We start from the raw sequence: 23,413 nt of genomic DNA, 5'->3' as shown, positions 1-23,413 counted from the left end.
CCGGCCTGCTGCGCGGCCCACTCAGGCGAGCCCAGCCCGCAGCCGGGGGCGGGCCGGGGGCGTGGCCTGGCGCCGGGCCGGGGCGGGGCCTGGCGGCGCGGGGGCGGGGCGGACGGCCGGGGGGCGGGGCGGGGCGGGGGCGGCGGGAGCGGGCGCGCTGTCCCGAGGACTCGCAGGACAGCGAGCGGCTGCTGCGGGCGGCGCCGAGCGAGCCAGCGAGCGAGGCCGGGCCATGGGGCGGCGGGCGGCGGGCGCGCTGCTTCTGGCGCTGCTGCTGCACGGGCGGCTGCTCGCGGTGAGTGTGCGGGGCGGGGACCCGGGAGCGCCCGCCAACTTGGCGGGGGCCCTCGAGGCTGCGCGGCCGGGACTCTGGCCCGGGACCGCGGCGCCCGCCGAGGACCCCGGGCCGGCACTGATCGGCGCCACCCCTCGGCGTGGGGCCACCCCAGGGGACACCCGGGGACGCAGCGTGGGTCCGGGGGCGGGGTCGGCCCGCGTGGAATTCCTGGGTTTCGCGGCCACTTTGCCGAGGTTCAGAGTCACGCTGGGCATGGCCCAGCCTGCCATTCCTGGGGACCAGGAGGAGAAACTTCCAGCGGGGTGGGAACTTGGCAGGATGAGGGTGCCCCTTTTTGCGCCAACTTGGCAGAGGGACGCGCGGTGATGGGACCCTGTCAGTCCTCGCTGCTGAAACTTTACTACGCTGCCTGTCCCCGTGGGTAGCATGTAACCAGGCAGGCACCAGTAAAGAACTTTTGGAACAAATCTAAGGCTTGTGTGGAACACCCAGGACTCTGGAGTCATGAGGCTGACTCCATGAGGAGCTGGATCAATCCCTGCCCTTCACTGAGTAACTGTGTGATCTCAAGTGAGCTGTTAACCTCTCTGAGGCCAGCCCTGCCTGGGTAAAGCAACTGCCTGGCCTCAAAATGTGTAACAGCAGGGTGTCTGTCCGCAGGGGTGGAACAAATGTGGGTGTGCGTGGTGCAGGGCCTGTTAGGGGTGGGCCCCCATGGCATCCGAGTTTCCTCAGCTTGCCCCTTCCCCATAGGCCAGGTCCAGGGCCCGATTGCTCTGACAGCCCAGTCCCCTGCTCTGAGCTTAGATGGATGGATCCATGTGGAGGAAGAGAATCCTCAGGTCCAGTCAGGAATCCTGAGGCCTAGGAGGCACTTGGCCAGGAGAGGCCCAGAGGACCTGAGTGAACTCCAGGAGGGCTGGGCGGGGTCGGTGGCCGGGAGCTGGTGGTAGAAGTGGGTGGGGGCACATCTGGGCCTGCTGTGTTGAGCCACAGAGCTACCCCCACCCCTCTGAGGTGCTCCTAGACAGTCCCTATCCCTGCCTCCTGTTCTCAGAGCCAGGAGAGTGACTTTTCCAACCGGGGCCAGTGTTTGCCCAGTGACTGATTCCCTTTCCTTGCCTTGCTGGCTCCCTCGCCTTGCCTTCCTGAGTCACTTGTTAAACCTCTTTCCAGACCTGACCCCCCAACACTTCTGCCCACCCACCCAGCACCTCTCCTGCTTTCCCCAGCCCTGCAGCCTCTGTCTTCTGTCTTGGCTTGTCACCCAGCACATCCAGTGGCGTCCTCTAGGTGCTCCCGGTTGGCCTGAACTTGCAGCTAGCTCCCTACACTGCCTTTACCTTCCCAAGGCACCCATCCAGACCTGGAGTGTCTTCCCAGCCAACAGTCTCTCCTGACCTTCTCCCACCTCTGCCCCTGCAAGGGGCTCCTGCACGCTTGGGGTGTACAAAGGCAGGAATGGTGGGTGGAGCTGTTTGCTGTGCGCCTGAGGAATTCCACAGAAGTTCCCGGCCTCCCGCCCATCATCTCATTCACTTGTTCATTCAACAGATCTTCATTGAGCAACGTGCCATGACAGTCACTGGGAATCCAGGGGTTCATTCACAGGGCGGATATTTGCCAAGCACCTACTGTGTCCCAATACCCAGGCACATGGTAGGGGGCTGCGGTGGCCAGAGGGAGCCAGGTTGGTCCCTGTCTGTGCCTTCCTGGAACTCAGAGACAGTGGGCCATTTATAATTGGGACTTGCATACAGCCACGTGGAGGTCTGTACCGTCCCACCCAGGTTGATGGTGGGGGCTGGAAGGAGCTCGGCCTCAGGAATCTTCCAGGCCCAGGTTCGAATACCAGCCTTGCTGTTGGCCAGCTGCGTGATCTGACCTTTAGTTTTCACATCTGTTAAATGTGAGGGAGAAGTTTGCTGTGAGTCTTAAAAGAGCAGGTTCCTCAAAGCCTTGGGCTCCTCCTTGCCTGCTGCTCTTGATCTCTTCTGCCCTTGGGTTCAGAGTCACAAGGCAGGAGCAAGTGGGGAGGTAGGACACGGAGCAGGGTAAGCTGGGCTGCAGGGCGCTCTGGCCTCACTGGGGCAGGAGACAGGACCACGGGAACAGTGGTCTGTGATTAAATGTGGGAGTAATTTCAGTTCTGAGGGGTGGAGAGGGTGCTGGGAATGGGGGCGGGGCCTGGGCGGCTCAGGGCCTGTCCTGGCCTCCTGACCCTTTTCTTCTTTTGGGGGGCCTTGGCCCTTCCTTTCTTGGGGCCAGTGCTGCAGGAGCCCGGAGACTTGAGGGGGCCGTGGTGATCAGGGTGTTTTCCAGGGCTGAGGAGGGAAGTTAGCTGAGATACCTGCTTCCTGCCTCCGCTGCATTTCCTCACAGGGGAGGCTGCTGGCTAGAGTGGGGTGGGGGTGGGGGAGCCGCCCCTTCCTGGCAGAACCTCAGCCCTCCCCTCCACAAGCTGGCTGGCTTGACCCCCTGCCCCAGACTTGCAAGGGCTGCACAGTAAAGTGCCTGGGGGATTCCAGAGGGAAGCTGCAGGTCCATTCGCAGAGATGCCCCCCACTCTCAGCTCTCAGGCTGAGCGCCCTGTGTCTGAGGAGCCCTGGCCCCGCCTGGCTTGGCCCGGGCCTGTTCCCAGGCTGAGTGCAGGCAAGTTGGGATCCGCGGGCCTGGGGCCCTGCCTGGAGATGGTGAAGGAGGGTGGCAGAAGGTGACTGGATTCAGACTCCGAAGACTGTGAGCACGGAGGTCGTGGGCCCCCAGGCCAGATGACGACAAGAGCTGTGGATGGTTCCCACTTATCCAGGGCACACTGTCTGTTGGACGCTTGGTTTGTCTGCGAATCCTCACATTACCTCTGTCGCTCCGTCGATCCCTGCTTCCCACTGTCTCTTGTTGCTGGGAATCAGATCCAAGCCCCTGACTTCATCCAGCCCACGAGGCCTGGGAGGGAGATGTGGCCTCCAGACTCTGTCTCGGCTTCTCCTGCTGCCAGCGTTCCCCTCTCGCCCTGGCCAGCGACCCCAGTCTTTGTTTCTGAGCATGCTAAGCTCACTCCTACGTCAGCGCCTTTGCGTCTGCTGTTCCTCTGCCTGGAACAGTTGTCCCTGAAGCCTCAGGACCTGCCTGGTTCCTTCAGGTCCTGGCTGCTCTGTTCATTGTTCTGATTTCTCTTTCTTGTTTGGTCCTCGGGAGCAAACCCACATGCCAATCGTGTTCTCTACGCCGACCTGTGTCCCCGGCCCTACAGTTTTATTTCTCTTTTCATCTGACATGCATGTATTTGCCCACTTCATTACCTGTCTCCTCTGTCCATGTTAGGCAGGGAAGGACCTCACCTGTTTTTATTCACCATCGCATCTTTAGCGCCTGACAGGTAGTCAGTGCTCAGTGGAGGTACTTGTCCAGTGTCTGAAACCACAGCTCCTCGTGTGGTCCCCAACCTCTGAGCAGAGGAAATGGAGGCTCAGAGAGATTAGAGAACTTGCCGGGTGACTGTGTACCACACACTCAGGCAAGTATTTTTTTTTTCTTTTTGCAGTATTGGGAATTCAACCCAGGGGTGCTCTACCACAGAGCTCCTTTGTATTTTGAGACAGGGTCTTGCAAAGTCGCCAAGGCTGGCCTTGCACTTGCAGTTCTCCTGCCTCAACATCCCCGAGTAGCTGGAATCACATGCATGTGCCACTGTAGCTGGCAGGAGCCAAGTTGGGAAGGCAGACGAAGTTCTCTGGACCCTATCTGCTGTCCCATCTGCCGGCAGCCACAGTCAGGAGATGGTGATAAAACTTGTCACTGATGTTGATGTAACCAAGAACTCTGGCCCCGGGTAGCACAAAGCCTAGTTCAGAAAAGGAATGGTGGGCACAGGGGCTCAGGAGGGCTGTGCCTGGGTGTCCGTGGGGCCTCCTGGGGATGCCCGTGCTGGCGGGAGCAGAACAACCTCAGGACGCTCTGCATGGAGCCCTCCCTGGTTGCCTGGGCTGTTTCCTGGGGGTTTAGGCGGATCTTTAGAGGCTTCAGAACTGCCTGACTTTGGGGTGAGTCTCAGGGCAGAGGGCAGGAGGGGCTGCCCAGATGTGGCGAGATCTGGAGTAATCAGTGAGAGGTGCCTGGGGGCTAGACCTGTGGGTTGTGGCCTCGGACCACCGGGGTATAAGGGAGCCTTCCAGCCCTGACCCGTTGCCCCCTCCCCAGTTCAGTGCCAGCCCTGAGAGGTCCTGCTAGAAGAGGAGTGGGGAGTGTCCGGCTCCCCAACAGATCCCCAAGGGTCCGAGGCGCCCACCGGCCTTCTCCCTTCTGCTCCTGCTTCTGCCAGGAAGGGGGAGGCTGGGCGAGGGTCCTGGCCTTGCTGGAATGTTGCCCCAGCCCAGGCCTTGGCCTCCTGGGCCCTCCACCCCCTCCTGCTCCCAGGGCCTGGCCGGGGCCAATTGCCCCAGTGCCCAGAGCCGGCTGACGGAAACCCAGAAGTATGTGTGGAACTCGCTTCGCGGGGAGCCGCCAGCCCGCTGCCCAGCCTGGTGGCGTCGGGGCCATGTCAATAGCCGCCTTGAGAGGGGAGTGGCTCGTGGCGGCCGGAGGTGGCTGTGCTGGGGGCACCGTCATGAAAGCCTTGAGAACAAGGTGGCTCTTTGAGGCCTGGGAATGTGGGGCCTTCAAGTCTCCGCCACCACACTCCCCTGCCCATGCTGCTCCTGTGCGTGGACAGCGCTGCAGAGACCTCACGGCATCCCTGGGGCATCCTGACATGTCCTTGGGACCAGCTCTCAGCTTCCTACCAGAGCACTTCCCTGGGGTGCAGAGGAGGGCACCCTGTTGCTGTGGCTTTGGGGAGGTGTCTGGCACCCCACTTGCGATGTGCGTTGAATGAATGAATGAACCAGTGACGTACGTCACTAAATATTCTGTAAACCAAAGTCCCCTGTAGGTGTGCATTAGCCTTTAAATTCACTTAATAAGCATTGGTGGAGAATCGTCTCCGCATCTGACCCTGTTCTGGATGTTGAGTTTATAGCGGGGAACAAAAGAGTCAGATTCCCTTCTCCTGTGTGACTTGCATTGTGGCTAGGGCAAGAAGACTGACAGTAAATCTGTCAGGTGCCATAAGTGCTTGGAAGGAAAAATAAAGCAGGGAAGAGGAGGGTAAGGAGGTGGGGTGGGGTAGCAGGGTCAGGAAAAGCCCCATAGAGATCTGAGGGAAGTGAGGATGGGAGCCTGAGGGTATCTAGGAAAGGGCATTCCAGGCAGAGTGGACAGCCAGTGCAAAGGCCCAGGGGTGGGACCGGGCTTGGCATATTTGTGGAAAAGCAGGGAGGCCTATTGTCATGGGCTGAATGAGAGACAGGGAGCACATGGTGTTGGTGCAGGGTTGGGGTGGGGGTAGATTGGCACAGCCAGGCCTAGGATTTGCTTCCCAGTGAGATGAGAACTTGTCGAGAACTCTGGTGTTTAACAGGATCGCCCCGGTTGCTGTGTGGAGGGGTCAAGGGCAAAGGCAAGGCGGCCCTAAGCCAGGAAAGAGACCGCTGGGGCTGGTACCCGGCAGTGGAGATGCGGGGAGGTGTTGACCCTGAGTATATCTTGAAGGCAGGGCTGACAGGAGTGGGTGCCGGTGGGTGAAGGGTGGGATGGGAGGAGGGGACCCCACATCGCCCTCCCTTGCATTTCCTCCCAGGCGTGACCACCGGGGACACCAGGGACAGCTCTGGGGAGCAGGCTCGGGGGAGCCGGAGGAGGGCGAGTGGTGGAGGACCGTGCGGGTGGGGCTGTCGGCCCCTGGCCTTCTCCACCTGGGCCTCTGCATGGACCTGGGGGTAGGAGAGGAAGGGGTTCCTGTCGAGTGGCCTTTGCAGAGCCCGCGGCCCGAGCCCCTGGCTTATATATTTGTGCATTTAATGGGAAGCGCCACAAGTTCTGTGCCTGTCACTTTCCCAGCGCTAAGCAGGTGACTGATGGTCCAGTGAGGAAGTCAGTGTCCTCAAGAAATTTGACGGCTCCTGGCCCGAAGGTGGGGAGGGGCTTCCTGTGGCCCTGGACTCAGGGGAGCGACCGTCCCAGTCACGCTCTCTACTGGGTCCCAGGGGATGCGGGCGAGCTGGGATGCCCATGGTGCCAGCTTTCTTCTTCTGTGTCCTTGTTGGACTCGCAGGTATTTCCCTTGAGTGACTCAGTGGAGTGGGCGGGGCTAGAGGACCCCGCCTTCCACCCTTGGCTCCGCCCTGGCTGGCTGTGTGACTTTGATCAAGTTGCTTTACCTTTCTGAGCCTCAGATCAGTTGTGAAATAGGTGTCTCAGTGCCTATCTCTTGGTGGCTTTGAGGTGGCCAGGTGGCTACGCCTGGAATGCGGTAGGTGCACCGTAGCTGCTGGTGGCTGTACTAGTCTTGTTCCTGCTGAGGGCAGGGCCAGCCTGGTATTTGATTTAGGGTTTCCAGAGCCCGCAGGGCACACCTTCCTTCTTGCTGGCCCGTGCCCTGCCCCAGGCTTGCTGAATGAATGGCCTTGTGGAGGGACTGTCCCCTCCTGCTGCCTTGCTTTCATAGCTCAGAGTCCCGGATGCATGCGACTGCCTCTGGTCCGTCACTGCCCCCTTCCCCCACTGAGGCCACAGCTGCAGGACAGAGTCCACCCCTCCACCCTGATGGCTCCTTCCTGGAGGGGGAAGGAGGGGGGCACACCCCAGGGTGTGGCCTGGGAAAGGCTGGAGTCTGCAGGCGCACTGTCCCTAGCCCAGATGTGTGCAGTTGGTGGGCTGTGAGCGGCAGGAGGTGTGGCCAAGTGCTCCCCTGGGTGCAGAAAGGATGTTCATGCAACTGGAGGGGAGTGGCCCAGGGGCGTCCTAGGACCCCTTCCCAGCCCTGTCCTCCCTCAGGCCCAGGCTGGAGGCTGTAGGACGTTGCCCAGGGATCTCTGGGCAAGCCAGAGGTGGCCCTCCTTTGCCGGGGTCGGTGGGCTGCGCGGCTCTCAGAGAAGCAGCAGGACTAGGGACAAGGAGGGACGCGCCAGGACCAGGCAGCCTTGCCCACCCACCCTGAGCTTTGGGCTCTGGCTGTTGGGGAGCCGCCTCTCTGGCCCTCTTGGTGGGTCACGTCCAGGTGCCTCCAGTTTTAACTTTCTCCAGTCCCAGTTGGTGGGAAGGGGAGGCAGCTGGGACTTCAGGGTGGCCTCGGGTGACCCCACAGATGCTCCTCCTGGGGTGGGGCAGGGATTCCCAGCTGCCTCTGGCCCCTTCCCAGCCCACCTCGGCCCCTGCCCCCACCTCCCCGCGGGTCCAGCCCCTCCTCCCGCTGACTCACGCTCTCCTTGTTTGGCGTTCCCAGTGTTCACATAGCTGGGAACTGGGATCATGCCTCTTCTTGGATCGCTCCGGGGCTGGATGGGTCGAAATTCTGGCCTCATAAATCCCAGCCCCAGTGGCCCCTGTCACTTCAGCAGTCTCCCTGCCTTGCCTTTTGCCTTCCTGTGACCCTTGGGCTGGAGGAACAGGGACCTGGGAATTTCCTGAGCACAGGCCAGTCCCTTCTCTGCCCAGGGACATGCAGGGTCTCCTCCTGAGTGACCTTGGTCACCTGGGCCATCGACCCGTGTTGAGTGAGCACTTGCGCCTCCTCTTCATCAAAACTGCCACCCGCTCTGGGCCAGCCCGGCCTGGGGCTCTTCCCTCGTGCAAATCATCTCTAGTCTCCACTTCCCCCACTCAGTACTGGGGCCTTGGTGACATACAAGGACCAGAGGACCAGCTGGGAGTCTGTAGAATCTATGGACAAGTCCCAAACTGTCACCTGAACAGGGAGAGGCAGAAGAATGCGTCCATCTCTCCACCTGCCCATTCATTTGTTGGCTTTTTTGCTGGCACTGCCTGAGGACCTACTGTGTGCTGATGGTGGGCCGAGGGTTTTCTCTGCATTGACAACAACCCTTGGGGGCTGAGCTTATACTTCCAGTTCCAGGAGAGAAGTGGCTCAGAGGGTAGTGACTAGCCCCAGACCCCAGAGCCACCTGCAGAGGAAGGTGGGCTGGAAGGAGCCTGAGGCAGGCCCCCAGGTCTCCCTGCAGCTGGAAGCTGTGGGTCTGGCTGGAGAGACCAGACTTGGGAACCCAGCATGACTCAGCCCACAGGGTGCAGATCATCAGGGAAGGCACAGATCCGTTTGGCTGAGTGATCTGGAAAGACTTTCTGGAGGAAGTGGGCCTAAAGGGCCAGGAGGAAGTCATGGGCAGGGGTCCAGGAATCTCTCCCTGGTCCCTGGGCTCCTGTTGTCCTGTTGTCTGCATTGTTGGCTGCGCAGGCGGGCCTCCTGCTGGGGTCGTTAAAACTGGGGAAAGAATGAGAGGAAGTCCCCAAGATAGCAGAGGTGACATCCATCCAGCTCCCCCACCCTGTACCTGGCCAGCCCAGTAGGCAAGAGGTCAAGGCCTGGGCCTTCCTAGGCCCTCTTTCCTGGGCCTTTTCCTACTTAAAAAAAATGGGCCAGGGGCTGGGGATGTGGCTCAAGCGATAACGCGCCCGCCTGGCAGGTGCGGGGCGCTGGGTTCGATCCTCAGCACACATAAAATAAAGATGTTGTGTCCACCGAAAACTGAAAAATAAATATTAAAGAAATTCTCTCTCTCTCTTTCTTCTTCTTCTCTCTCTCTCTCTCTCTCTTAAAAAAAAAAATGGGCCAGGTCTTGCTCTTCTGGCCACGTCCCAGGAAAGGAACTTGAAGTTCCCCAGGAGAACTTGGTGGTGGTCTACTCTGTGGGGCCTGGCATAGCCACCTGGAAGGGTCCACGCTATATCCCCAGGCCACATCCTCTGCTGATACCACTGTCCCACCGGTGCCAAGACCTGAAACAGATGAGGGGGGCCATTCCCTGTGCCCGTAGACCTCTTTGAAGCCTGTCTGACTCGAGCGTGTGTCCTACAGTGATCTGCCCACCTGGGGTCCTCCTCTGGGCCCCTTGAGTACCAGAGGAGTGAACATTCAGGGGCATCACCAGTGTCCTTTTAGCCAGGGACCTCTACACCAGGAGCCACAGGGTCCTCAGACAGGTGATCCAGGGCCAGCCCAGGAATTCTCTGTGACGTCTCAGCTCCAATTTATTATTGTAGGTCCTGAAGGTCCTCTCCCTGGCAGTGGGAAGAAGGGGCAGAGAAGACCCACGGGGTCGGAGCAGGAGGAGGGCAGTCTCAGGAGAGCTCTGAGGGCAGATTTGCCTGCAGCCTGGATTTGACTTGAGGACAGGGAGGAAAGGGTTAAGTGGGCCTGGTTCCCACCTGGCTGGTGGGGTGGGGGAGAGGGGACAGGGACTGCTGCAGGGGCAGGAATGTGTGATAAGATCAAAGCTCTCAGCCTGCCTGGGCCTCACCTGGGTTTCACCTGAGCAGCTGAGGGGAATTCTCTGGGTGGGAACCCGGGATGGGAAGGGCTCCTTCCTCCTGCCCCTCTCCCAGGGGCTCCCTGGCCTCCCACCGGCCCCTCCTACCCTCTCCCCCTGCAGTCTCCCAGAAGGCCCACTTCTTGCCCTGACAGTTGCTAGGAGCCCCAGGAGCCACCTTTGGGAGACACCCTTTCTAACACGCCCCTCTCCCGGGCCCTCCCCAGTTCTCTCGACACTTTTGGGTTTTAGGAAGACCAGGACTCTGGCTAGGGAATGGGAGGGCTTCATACAGCCTAGAGGCTCCTTTATGCGACTTTGCCTCCGGTTTATTCTGCTCCATTTAATTCTGCAGGTTGTACTTTGGGACAATATCATCGAAAGCACAGGGCTGTGTCCTCCTATAGCTCTATCACTTAGTGCTGTGTGACCTTAGGCTGGTGGGTTAACCTCTCTCAGCCTCATCTGTCAGGTGGAAAATGGCTTTTGGTAAAGAGTAGAGATCCGTATAAATAACCTGTAGCCAGAGCAGACATCTATAAATAACAGGAACTTTGTGATTTCCCCTTTCTTTCTTCTGTCCCTAGGCAGCTCAGGGGCCTCAGTTTTGTGTGCCTCCCCCCCTGCTTTGGGAAGGCCTCAAGCCCTGGTCCGTGCAGCCATGCAGCCTTTCACCATGAGACCTTCATAACAGCAGTAGGAGCAAGGCAGGAAGCCTGTGAGGGACGGCCACACACTTTGTAATGCCCTCTAGGACCCTGCTGGGCCAGCTGCCGCAGTGGCACAGCCTTCCCCTCTAGCTCACCAGCCCAGCTGTGTGGCTGCCCAATGGCCCCAGGATGCATTGGGTGGGGAGGAGCTGGCCCTGGGGGTGCTGCTGCCTGGGCCCTGCTGGGCCCTGCTCTCCACCCTGGCTCCGCCCTGGCTAATGATTACCCTGGGCAGTGGGAGAGCCTGCCCTCCCAGCTCCTTAACCACTGGTTGCACCCCAGGTATGTCAGCAGCCTGGGTGTTCCCTGCTTTAATGTGGCAGCCTGCTCTGCGCACATGAGCTGGGGCAGCAGGGCTTGGATCCCAGGGTGACAGGCAGCTTGTGCTCTGGGGCCCACTGGGTCGAAGTGAGATAAGAACTGGGATCCACCAGGCCCCTGTGGTTCGACGTCAGCCTGTGAACAGACTCTAGACCCACACACCAGGCAGCAGGCCCCTGGCAGCACCGAGTGCCCCGCTCTCCTCTCCAGCCTCACTCCTTGGATGAGCCCCAGCGGAAGGCATGTGGTGGTCAGGGCTTTGGGGCTGCAGGGCTTGGCTTTCCACCCCAATTCTGCCTGTTCTGGGCTGTGTGACCTTGGGCAAGTCGCTCTGCCTTTTTGAGCACCTGCTTCCTTATCAGCAAGCCTGGAAGCTAATCTCCACCTGGCGGCTCCAGCTAGCCGAGGTATAGGAAGCGTTTAGCCCATAATTAATACCCAGAGAATGGCGGCGATTATTATCATATTACTGTTACAGTTTTAGCTATTAGGAGAAAGTGAAAGTTGAATCCAGTCTTGGGTAACAATGGCCCAGGGGGATTTGGGGGCAGAGCCCAGGGATGTGTGTGGAGAGGACACGGAGCTGCTGCGACGTTGGACGACAGCCCAGCGAGTCCCAGGGTTCTTGCAGCTGGCCCACCTCTGTCCTTTGGGCCTAGGTTCCTCCTAGGCTGGGTCCTGAGGCTGGTGCAGGCCCAGAGCGGGGAGGAGGAGGAGGACTATTTATTTTGATAGCATTAGGGCATTTCCCCCACTGGCAACTGCTATTTTGAGAGCCCTGGAGAGCAGGGCGATGGTTAAATTAGGTAATGTTGCTCCACAAGGAATGTGTGAAGCCGCTGGGAGGCTGTGGGAGAGATGGGCACTTCAGGCCCCGTGAAATGAAACTGCAGCTTGGAGAAGAGCCGCTCGGGCCACTTTATAAGGTGATGGAGAGAAGGCGCTGGAAGCCGGTGCTGGGGAGCAGGCGTGGTGGCCCCAAACCTCTTTTTTATTTTTATTTTTTTAATTGTAGGTGGACACCATACCTTTATTTCATTTATTGATTTTTATGTGGTGCTGAGGATCGAACCCAGGGCCTCACGCATGCCAGGCGAGTGCTCTGCCCCTGAGCCCCAGCCCCAGCCCCCCAGACCTCTTTTTGGCTGTCTTGGCGAGGGGCCTGGTGGAGGGCAGGGCTGGGACTGTGTCCCCAGCTCCATGGTGGCTGCTGCTCCAGGTGGGTGGGGCTTGGGGTGGCGTGATGCATGGGCAGCGCGGATGGGCAGCCTTGGCCTTGCGTCCTGCTGCTTCTGCCTCGTCCTGCTGCTTTCTAGCCTTCTGCGCTCGCTCGGGCAGGCCACTGGACCTCCCTGTCAACAGCAGTGAGCGGCGGTTCCAGTCCCCTTGGAGGGACTGGCCTCCGCAGTCAGAGTTCATCCTGAAAACCACCGATTACTGTCATCCTCGCCTGACCCTGGGAGGGGTGTCGGAAGCACAGGTGTTCACATGCTGGCGGGACGGGGTGTTGCAGGCCCTGGCAGGTAACAGCTGCCCTAGCGACTTCTTCAGGCCCCTCCATTCCTGCCCAGCAGAGCTGGACAGTCTTCCCTCCAGGTGATGGCGAGGAGAGGGGCCCTCAGCTGGCGTGGCCTGCGGTGTAGACACCGCCCTGCCCCACAGGTCCCAGTGGGGGAGAGGAGCAGTGCCCTGGCCTGTCCCCTTCCATGGCTGGGGGACTGGAACTGAGTTGATGAGAAATAGCTACTCTGTGTCCGACTCTGGGGAAGCTCCTAACTTTGCCCCAGTTCTGCAGACCTTTGATTACACAGGAAAAAACAGAACCGACCGCAGTTTACTTAGGACCTCAAGTGATCCACACACACAGCGCTAAGCTCTTGACTTACGTTCTCTCTTTGATCCACTTAATTGTAACATCCTCTGCAAACGGGAAAGTTGCTATAATGGTGCAGCCTGTCTCCTGGGGCTGTTAGGAAGGTGACTTAGGATCTGACAGGTGTCTGTTAAATAAATATAGTAAGTACCAATGATGTCCCAAGAGGGCAGGGGCTATTATTGGCCCCCTTCTACGGAGGTGCAATTCCAGATCCACAGCAGGGAAGGACTTGCTTACTGGGATCCCGGGGGCTTGGAGCGGAGCCATAAGAAATTGAGTCCCCAAACTTGTAAGCCAGGATTATAATTCAGTTTGATTTAGTAAATCCTTGTTTATGATCCACAGGCTGCTGGGCCTTGGGCAGTATTTGAAGGTTAGATGTGTCCATTAATAAGGTAAATAAAAACCACCTGGGGACTGTCCCCGATGGTTCCTGTGGGAGGGGAGAGACATCAACCCAAATGACTATAATTGGGACTGAATCTCTAGTGCTTTAAAGTGGGAGTGAAGGTCTTTAGCTGTGGAAGAAGGTGTCTTGGTGGGAGGTCTCAGGGAGGTGGCCTTGGGGGCTGGGAGCAGACCCAGCAGGAGTGGAGGCACAGCATCCAGAGGCAGGAACAGCATCCATGAAGGCCCAGAGGCTGCCGGCGACCCTGTGTTCCCTGTGCAGGTGTTGTCCAGTTCTTAGGCCCGCGTGGTGTGGGGGTGACAAGGTGGGGAGGGCCCAGCCCAGCGTCCTTGCCATTGAAGATTCTGGGTGTTGGCAACGACTTGGCTTCCTAACCAACTGGGATTATTCCGTCATTGTTCTGCCCGTTCATGACCAAAAAAAAAAAAAAAAAAAAAAATCAAAGGCCTTTATAAATGGCCCGTCACCTTCTGGCCGGCGTGATAACCCAGGCAGCTGACAGGCTTGAGGTCTTGATTGACGGGTGGCCTTGTCACCACACACGAAAGGCTTCCTTTAACAGCGTTGACAATGACCCGGGTGGGGAGCGCAGTGCAGGGGCCAGGCCTGGTGCCAGTGTCCTCTTTGGCTGGGCAGCCATGTGGCCTCAGGCGGGCCTGTCCCCTCCTCTGTAGCCGGAGGCAGTGGCACCTGCAGGCTGGGCCTGGGGGTCCGTGATGGCGTGACCGACGTGGTCCAGGACCCGCCGCTGGTCCCGTGTGACTGTTTCAACGTGAAACGCAATGAAATAAGATCACGTAAAACATTGTAGAAAGTCACTTCTCGCTTTGTGAGTCCTGAGTGTCACCTGTGGCCAGTGGCTTCCTGATTGCAGGGAGGACGTTTCTGTCTGGGCCCAGGGTTCCGTGTGTCAAGTTCGGTGTGCCCCCACGGGACCTGATGGGGCTTCTTACTGGACGCTGTCCAGTCTCTGGGACCCCCCACGGTGGCCACCCTGCTTCCTGCCTAGCACCTGGCTCTTCTCTGTCTCCCCCTGCCTGATGTCACCACAGATGTTAAAATACCCATACCTGGCTCCCGCCAGTCCCCCTTATTTTCCCTCCCACTTCCCTCAGCCTGGTCCATGTGCATCCCCGCTCCGCTGCTGGTGCCTGCATGGTCCCTGTCCAGCTCTGACAGAGTCCCACTGCCCATTCCTCGTCGGGAGGGAGAGAGGCCTCCCTGGCATCCCCAGCCCCCGGCTGTAGCCCTCCACCTGGGCCCCTGGGCAGGGCAGAGATGATGGTTTGTTGTGACGGGGCAGCGGGCAGCCTGCCCGCTCCAACGCGCCTGTATCTGGGCGCCAAGCGTGCTGTTTGCACTTGGCTGGGCCTCAGGGTCTGGCCGGCTGCCCACGAGGGCTGGCCCGCTCTGGCACCCTGGTAACAGCGCCTGCTCATGGGCCTCTGCCTGCTCAGGAGCGCAGGGGTCTGCCTGGTCCCAGTCCCCGGGCTCAAGGGCACATCTGCCGCCTGGAGCCCAAGTGTGACCCGGGTGTCCTGGCTCTGGCTGAGCCGTGGGTGCTGAGTGGGGCAAGGCCCAGAGGACACAGGCAGGAAGCGGACTCCTGGAGGCCAGGCAGGAGGCCGCCCTGGTTCAGGTGGGGAGGCTCTGCGCCTCCCGCCTGTCTGAGGAGGAGCTGCTGGTCTCAGCTGCCCAGAGGCCCCAGGCCGTGCGGCACCCAGGCCTCCTCCTTGACAGGCGGATGGGATGGGCCTGTGGTCCATGAAGGGAGGACCTGGAGGCCCAGCGAGGATGGTCTCGTGGCCAGTTTGGGAGGAAGGAGAGTCTGCACTTGAACCCTGCTGTGCTTCTCTCCCCTTCGGCCCTCCCTAGGGAGCTCTGAGGACAGTGGTCCCTGGACACTCGGCCAGGGCGAGCGTTGGGTCCTGGCCTCCCTGTTGTGGCCTCGGGCAAGCCTGTCTCACCAGGGACTGTGGTCCAGTTGCCTGGCCCCAGGGTAGTCGCGATGCTTGGGTAGGGGCTCCTGCCTGGTCCCCAGCACTGAGGACCCCTCGCAGCTGCTGGCCTGAGTGCTGAGTGGCCTCCACCCTCGCCTGACCTGCCTCCATTCCTTGTGCCTCTAAGCGTCGCCGTCCTTGGCCCTCCCAGGCAGCACCCCTGCCCGCCGCTCCCGTCCCCTCACTCTCTCCCGTGACATGTGACTTAGGGTCCACCTGTCTCCTACGTGAATGGCAGCCGCACGAGGGGAGAGCGTTGTGTGGCCCGTGGGGACCCCTGGCTCTCTCCCCTTCCCCTTGCTGGAGCTTGCCAGGCCGTGCTTAGTGACGCAGGGTCCCCAGCAGGGCCTCCAGCAGGGCCTGTTGTCACCTGGGTCAGAGATGAGGGCTGGAGGGTTGCCCAGCACCGCGCACCTTGGCCATGGCGGGGCCAGGCTGCCCCCCCTCCGGTCCTGCTCCGGAGCTCACCCTGTGCCTCCTCCAGCGTGAGGTTCACGAGGTCAGAGCCTTCATGTGGTGCACAGGTGACAGGGCCCAGGGGGTCAGGTTTCAAGGTGGTCCCCCATCTCTCTGCCCCTCCCCCAGCCCTCCCCCTTCTGTGGTTGGTCGGTTACTGCAGCGCTTCCTGCCCCAGAATCACAGGTGCCCCCTACCTGGGGGACCCAGGGCCCCCAGCAGCCCCCGGGGGCAGGGCAGGGAGCAGAGGGCTGTCCCAGGTCCCTGGCTGTCCCCGGCTGTCGGGCAGGTGAACAGGATGTCCCCCTGGGCAGCAGACATTCCTGGTCCGAGGTGACAGGCAGCAGGGAGATTTACCGTTTCCGGTAACCCGAGTCCCCGGGACGGGGCATTCTCCCTGCCAAGAGCAGGCACCCGCCACTTGCCAGCCCTTGCCGCCCACTCCTAGGCCACCTGCCTGTCTAGGGCTGGAGGACAGGCTGGAGGGGCCACTGTCCGCCCAGAGCTTGAGACGGGGTCTCAGGCCCTCAGTACCCCCACCCAGACCCAGACGCCTGCCGCCCTCCCAGAACCCTCGTCTGTGGGGCCCTGCCCTGGCCTGGGGAAGGAGGTGACCCTGGAGGGTGAAAGGCCCTGTCAGGAGGCTGGGCCTGCCTCCTCCACTGAGTGGCCGAGGGCTCTTCTTCCTGTCCTCTGGGGCGGCTGCCACGTCCTTGCTGTGTCCTTGCTTACAGGATGCCGCTCATCCCTGTCACCGTGGGGGCTGGGCTCAGGTGTACGGTGGCCCAGCAGATGGGGGTGTCAGAGGCTGGTGTAGTTGTTGGTTGGTTTCTTGGGGCCTGGGGCCTCCTGCAGACCAGCCGAGTGCTTCACCACGGAGCCACATCCCCAGCCCCAGAGACGGGATTGGAACCTCGGCCCTCCACCTCCGGCTGGTCTCCCCTGGAGTCCTTACTTCCCCTCTCTGGGCCTCCGTTTCCCCTTCTGATGAGTGAGGGTACTGGTGCAGGTCGTCCCTTCCAGCTGGGAGCTCAGGATCTAGGAATGTGACGGAACCTTCCGTGGGCGTGAGTCTTGTGCCTCATCAAGCCAGGGAGGGGGCAGAGCAGGAACTGTTTTCTCTGGGGGGTTCTAGTGAGCTCACTGTCCTGGTGATGAGCTGGGGATGGGAAAGAGTGGAAGAGGTGACGCTCATCTCTAGTATGTACGGGACATCAAGCCTCTGTTTTCAGTCAGTCTTCTGTCGTTTTTATTCCCATTTTACGGTTGAGGGAAAGAGAGGCTCAGAGAGGTCAAGTGATTTGCCCAGGTTCACACAGCTAGAAGTTGCCCAGGTCCCCGCAGTGTGGAATGGCACGTATTTCCTACAATGATGTTGATTTACTAGTAAAATACAATAAATAGTAGTGTTCTCCCAGAAAGAATTAACATGCCCCAGAAATTTGAAAACCTCCACATCCAAACTACATCTCCCAGGCTGCCTGACACAGGAAGTAGCCCAGAAACCTCTGGTTCACGGATTTCTTGAGTTTTGCTTTGGAAAATATGGTCAGCCGTAATTACGGGTGTGCAAGAGTTCAGGGGAGAGCGAGCCTGTGGGCTGAAGCGGCTGGGACCCGAGAGTGGCCGGGCAGGCCAAGTTCACAGCCTCCAGCAAGGCCCCCGAGTCAGCCACAGGGCTCCCCTGGGACTCAGTCCTGCTGTCCCCCTCCTGCTGCGATCCCGAGGTCCAGCTTGAGTCGGGCACGTTTGGTCCACAGACCTTTGCTCCAGCCTCCACCCCGCCCAGGCTCCCAGGGAACTGGGTGAAGGGCTGTGGAGGGGCCCAGGCTGCTTCCTGGGCTTGAGTGGTGGCTGCAGCCGGGGGACTGAGATGACCCAGCGAGTCCCTGCCCCTGGCTGCCCGGGGCCCTTGGCCTGAGGCCCCAGCAGCTGTCAGCAGGGCAGGGTGCCTGAGGAGGGCCAGAGGTGACTTCCAGCCACCCCTTCTCCCCCTCCTTGGGCCAGGCCCAGAACTGTCACCGGCAGCTGCCGAGCTTTGTTCCAGAGTGGCTCGGGGTCCCCTCCTCCTCCCTGCGCCTTTTCCCACCATCGTTCCCAGCCTCTGCCTCTGGGGAGGAGTTGGGGCTAATAGGGGGGACGTGGTCACATCCTTTGGCTCCTTTGATCCTATGAAAGATCTGAAGGACTAGGACTGAACGCTGTGTTTTTTTAGGAGAGAAAACAGATTCAGAGAGGCCAAGGGACTTGCTTAAAGTCACACAGCTAAACTCAGGCTCCTGGCTCCCAGCCCAGAGTTATCCCTGGTCTTTTTCAGGGTTTCATACAGGACAAGAGAAGCCTCTGGGTCCCTGAGTCTGATTCCTAGCTTGACCATTGAGGAGTTTAGGACCTCGGGCAAGCTCCTGAATCATGGGGAATAGAACTTGCGTTTTCTTGCTTATAAAATAATAACGCTACCTGCCTCTTGGGGATGTTGGGCCATGAAGTGAAGTGATCAACTCTCCATCCTCAGAGGGAGAGGGGGACCCGCTGTGTGCCGAGCCCGGGGCGGTTCCATGGGGGTTCGGGACACATTCCACAAATACTTAGATCAATCAGTAAATATTTATTTGGCACCTACTGTGTGCCAGGTGCTGGAAAAAGAGCAGTGGTGAGACAAAACGCCGGTCCCGCTCACCAGCGTCGCAGGCGGTGGCTGGGGCCACCTCCTCTCCCGCCACGGAAGCCTCGGAAGCGCCTCGCGCACCCTGGGGTCCTGACACACGCGCTGCAGCCGAGAACGCTGGACCCGGGGGACCCTGGTGCCCGCTCTCCGGAGGGTCTGCGGGTGCTGCTGGACCTGGAGGTGGCCTGTGGGCTTCCTGGAGGAGGAGGCAGCCCTGGGCTTCTTGGGGGAGGGCTGCCAGGAGAGGCTGGGAACAGCCAGGGGCGCAGCCGCCCGAGTCTGGGGAGCAACAATTTCAGGAAGGTCTTGCAGAGGGCAAGGCCTCTCGTTCCCCAGGGACCAGGCCAGTCGGAGCTTTAAATACCCCACAGCCCAGAATAGCCCCTATTGTCTTGGCCGGGGCTGCAGGAGCCACTCGGGGCCTGAGGAGGGGCCTGGAGCGGGGAGCCGGGTCTGGGCTCTTCCCTATATGGCATGGGTGGCCTTCTGGGAAGGCTTTGCTTTCTGGCTCCTGAGGAGGCCGCCTGGCGGGGCCTGCGGGCGGCAGCCTGGCTCTGCCCTGCGTGAGCAACGTGCGCTGCGGGGAGCGGGTGGGTGGGGGACTCCCCTGGAGGGCTGTGTGCCCGGCGGTGGCGCCCCTTTGTGCGTGCGTTGGCCCAGTGGGCCCTCCTGTGGACAGGCCTGGCCAGGCCCTGCCTGGGGCCTCCTGGCACCGTCCCCTGCCCTGGCTATTTTGGGCACTGGCTGCATTTGTGGGTAATCCCGCCCAGACCCAGGATGCTGGGGTGTGGCCGGGAGGCTCTCCCGGGACGGTTCCAGCCTCCAGGACTGGGTCCCATGGTGATCACCGCTGTCTCTGCCCCTGGCCTCCGCCCCCCTGGCAAGGCAGAGGAGGCCAGAGCCACCTGGGCGTGCCCTGCTCCCCGTCAGGAGCAGCTGTGCAGCTTCTCAGCAAGGCCACGAGCAGCCGAGAGCAGGTTCGGTTGCCTTCTTCCCACGGGCCACTGGAAAGCTCCGCGCCTGACCCAGGTCCCCAGGCCTCGCACGTGCTCCCTGTGCCGTCAGCTCACCGCTGCAGGGAGGCCGTGTCTACCCGAGCACGTCCGTCCGTCCGCGTGTGCTTAGCTCACGTTCTCCCGCTCCCTGGCTCCCTGGCCTGCCTCTTGTCACCTGCCTGATGTCTGGAGCAAGGAGGGAGGAGGTGACGCTGATAACGATGGTGATGATAAGAACCCTGGCTGGCTCTGTCCTGAAGCCTGGCTCCTGGCTCTGGGTTATTCTGACTTTGTCATTCCCTCCTTTAGCCAGCCTCCCAGCCTCCCAGCCTCCCAGCCTCCCAGCCTCTCAGCCTCTCTCCCCCCCTCCCCTTTGCAGTGCTGGGGATCAAGTTCAGGGCCTCGTGCACTCTAGGCAAGCGCACTCTGTCACCCGGCCACATCCCAGCCTCAGCCAGGCTCCTTTGACTGGTGGGAGTCACAGCCTAGATTTTTTAAATATTTATTTATTTATGTGTCTTTAGTTTCAGGTGGATACATTAGCATCGAACCCAGTGCCTCCGGCATGCTCGGCAAGCGCTCTGCCGCTGAGCCACAGCCTCGGCCGCCCAGCCTAGAATTTTAGAATCTTAACGTTTCAGGGTTTGGGACGGTGAAATGCCAAAGCCAGAGGGACTTTTTAAGCTCCAGAGCGTTCCGATTTACGAAGAGGAAAGCTTTATTCCAAAGAAGAGGGTAGTGATGAGCACGGGGCTGGGTGACTCGGTGGCAGGGCGCTGGCCTAGCACCCCCAGGCCCCATCCCCTGCACCACCTAAAGAAACACAGAGCCATGCACTGTGCTGTGGGTATCGGTTCACATTTCAGTCCCATCCTCACAACAACCCTGGGAGGGGAGAATGTGGACAGTTGTCCCTCGGGGTCAGTGGGGCCTTGATCCTGGGAACCCCCAAGCCCTGAGGACACGCGCGTCCCTTAGGAGAAGTGGCATCTCTCCTACGTGCACCTCCTGTAAACGTGAAATTATCTCCAGGTGCTTCGACACCCCAGCCAGCATGATCGCCCTGTGGACGGCGACTCGGCCGTGTGCGGATCAGGGAGGGACATGGAGGAGAGGGGTGGGCCTGCCCAGCGCAGGGGCGGTTTCTTCTGGGTTATTTTCAGTCTGGTTGGTTGAAGCCACAGGTGTGGAGGGTCCTCTGTTCTGAGTGGTGGTGCCCGTTTCACAGGTGAGGAAACAGAGGCCTGGAGGTGGGAGGCTTGCTCACGGCCTCACAGCTCACCAGGGGCTGAGCCAGGCGGAATAAAGTGGCAAAGGTGGATGGGTTTTGATGGAAACGAGCATTTGGGGGAGGGGACTCCAACCCTGGCTGTGTCCCCTCGTTCCCCTCACCTCTTCTCCAGAGGGACCACAAGGCTGCTAGGACAGGTTGGACACTTGGGATCTGGGTCTGCTATGTCACCTGCCAGGGACGGAGTCTGAGGCTCAGGGAAGGGAAGGGACTAGCCCCAGAGGGTGGCTGAGCTGGGAAGCCCTCTGCTGGGGCAGGGGGAGCCGGTCTCCTGGCCACAGCTGTGGCAGCCTGTTTTTTCCTGTGGCTGGAGCCCACGGGAGCAAGCGCAGAGCCGGTCACCAGGGCCTGCTGCCTGGCGATCTCACACAGGGCCCTGGATCTGGAGCTCAGCCCTGCTCGCCTCTGAGGCCCCCACCCACTCCTCGGGATGCCCTTCAGTGGCCACATGGCCTCCTGTCCTCCCAGGATGGTCTCCCAACAGGAAGACCCAGGCATCAGTGGCCACAGAGATGGCAGGAGGAGGCACCTGGGAGTCCAGAGTCCTTCCAGGTTGAGGACGGGGGCTTGCTACTCTGTGACTACTGACAAGTCAGCCACACAGGCTCATTTATAAACCCCGTTCATTCATTAATTAGTAAATATTGCTGAGCATCTCTATGTGGATGGGGAAATAGCAGTAAGCAGAGTGGGCACAGCCCCCGCCTTACCGCCACTCCCTTCCTCCTGGGGGAGACCAGGGAAATACATGAACACAGAAAAACCTTCCGCGTGGGAGGGCAGGGAAAAGCAGAGCAGGCCATGGGGGGAGGGGAGAGAACCACAGGAGGCTCCAGTCCTCCATGTGGTCTCTGAAAGGTGACATCTGAGCAGAAATTGGAGGAAGAGAAGGAGCGACTGATGGAATACCTGGAGGCAGTGTCCCAGGCAGGGGCACAGCAAGTGCAAAGGCCCTGAGGTGGGAAGGAGTCTGCTGGGCTTGAGCACTGTTGAGACAAATGTGGCCAGAAGGGAAGGAGCAGGGAGAATGAGCAAAAGAGGTTGGCAAGAGTGTGTGTGTGTGTGTGTGTGTGTGTGTGTGTGTGTGTGTGTGCGTGTATGAGTGTTTGTGTGTTGTGGGGGATCATGTAGAGCCTGCCTGGTCCTAATGAGGGCTTTTCTTCTCACTCATTGGAGAGTGAGTGCATGAGCAAGGCCCAAGCTGCAGGTCCAGGAAGTGGCCTTCTTCTCGTGGGGTCTCATGTCAACAAAAGTTTGTGGATCATTTTTTGATTCACAAATCAAACCCCAGCCCCCCACGGAGGCTTCATTCATGAGGGCCATGTGTTGGGAACGCCCAGCAGGCTGGAGTGGCCTTGAAGCCCACAGACGTGCTGGTGCCCAGAGCAGCAGGGCACCGGAGCCAGAGGACCCGAGAACCACAGGACTCAGCAGGGAGGTGACAAGTGAGTGCCGCTGCACTGTTGGCACCCGCCTTGGCACCCGCTGTGCCTGGCGGCTGACTCTGACCCCAGGGACCTCCTCGCTGGGCAGCTCCTACCCCTGCTGCCTCGGCCACCCCGGCCCACGGGGGAGGCAGGGCATCTCCTGGTGGCTTCTGCACCTTCGCTGGCAGCTGGGCAGCTCATTCAGCTGCGGGGGGGGGGGGGGCTGTTCTTGGAGGGTCCTGGGTGGAGGAGAGTGCAGGGACCCAGGGCTGGGGAGAGCTGGTCACCGTACCTGGCACGGGGTCAGCCGTACAGCTGGGTGCGGTGCTCCTCGGTGGAAAAGCCCGCGCAGGCCCCTGCCTGGATTCCTGTCACCTCACCGCGTCCCACTGAACGCTCCTTCCCGTCCCTCCCACAGGCCCCAGTGTGTGCCCTCCCCTCGGCCTGGCTTACCCTCCGACTGCCCCCGCACCCCCCGACTGCCCCCTGCACCCCCTCTGCCTGCCCCCTGCACCCCTCCGCCTGCCCTCGCACCCCCCTCCGCCTGCACCCCCTCTGCCTGCCCCCTGCACCCCTCCGCCTGCCCTCGCACCCCCCTCCGCCTGCCCCCTGCACCCCCTCTGCCTGCCCCCTGCACCCCCTCTGCCTGCCCCCTGCACCCCTCCGCCTGCCCTCGCACCCCCCTCCGCCTGCCCCCTGCACCCCCTCTGCCTGCCCCCTGCACCCCTCCGCCTGCCCCCGAACCGCACTCAAGCGAAGCCGTCTTCCGGCCTCAGGGTCATCATTTCCTCTGGGAGGGAGGCCTTCTCCAGCCTCTCACTAAGTGGGGGCATCCATGCCCTCTCCCAGCCCACCCCACCTCTTCAGATCCCTCCTCACAGTGTTGTCACCATGTGGTTTAGTGGCATGTGACTCCCCCTCCCTTCCTCTGCAGGAACACAGAACTCCTTTTCTGTCCGCTTCATGATTTTATCCCCAGGACCCAGCACATAGTAGGTGCTCAGTAAATCGAGGTCAAAATGACTTGAAGGGAACCTTACGATCCAGGGCGGGTCTGAGTGACGGTCTTTCTTAGTGGGTGGGGAAGCTGAGGCTGCCCAGCTAGAAGGTGGCCATTGTGGCCTGGAATCCCGGCGTCCCGCTGAGCATGGGGCTGGCCCTCCCTGTCTCACTGCCCCACTCCCCTGAGACCCGGAGACCCAGGGTTCTTGCTGGGCCTAGGTTTGGTCAGTAGCTGGCCAGTTGGGCTGCCCACTCCACCTATGCTGAGGAGCCCCCAAGGCAGTGACCACCTCAAGGCCACCTGGGGACAGGCCGGGCACTTTCGGGGTTCGCTGGCCATGCTTCTCTAAGGAGTCGCCCTCGTTCTGCTTGTCTCTGGGAAGAGCCATGGCCGGCAGGGAGTTCAAGGCCGCAGGGAGGCCCCGAGGGCAGGGGGCACCTCAGGTGGATTTCCAGGACCCTGTGCCAGCCTCCTCCCTCCTGTGCCACGTGATCCCTGGCTCAGACCGGGTTTTGTCAATGGAGTGGCCCCCCGCCTCCGGGACCGTCCTGCTTCCTGTTTCTGCACTCGGTTTCTTCTGTCCAGCGGCTCGTTCCT

The 23,413-nt window shown here is 60.6% G+C and overlaps 1 protein-coding gene across 9 annotated transcripts in view; it reads left to right on the top strand.

Annotated features, from left to right (window-relative positions):
* Window positions 1–180: 180 nt before the first annotated feature.
* Window positions 181–23,413, top strand: part of Hspg2 (heparan sulfate proteoglycan 2) — an 89,439-nt gene continuing 66,206 nt past the window's right edge. For all 9 annotated transcript variants that reach the window (XM_077803628.1, XM_026403570.2, XM_026403573.2 and 6 more), the window contains exon 1: window positions 181–295. In XM_077803628.1, the coding sequence (XP_077659754.1) occupies window positions 233–295 (63 nt within the window). In that variant the 5' untranslated portion in view covers window positions 181–232. The remainder of the gene's footprint in view (window positions 296–23,413) is intronic.

The sequence above is a fragment of the Urocitellus parryii genome, chromosome 11 (assembly GCF_045843805.1).
Source record: "Urocitellus parryii isolate mUroPar1 chromosome 11, mUroPar1.hap1, whole genome shotgun sequence".
NCBI lineage: Eukaryota > Metazoa > Chordata > Mammalia > Rodentia > Sciuridae > Urocitellus > Urocitellus parryii.
The sequence above is the reverse complement of the archived record's forward strand: the minus strand, read 5'-3'. Positions and strand labels throughout refer to the sequence as shown.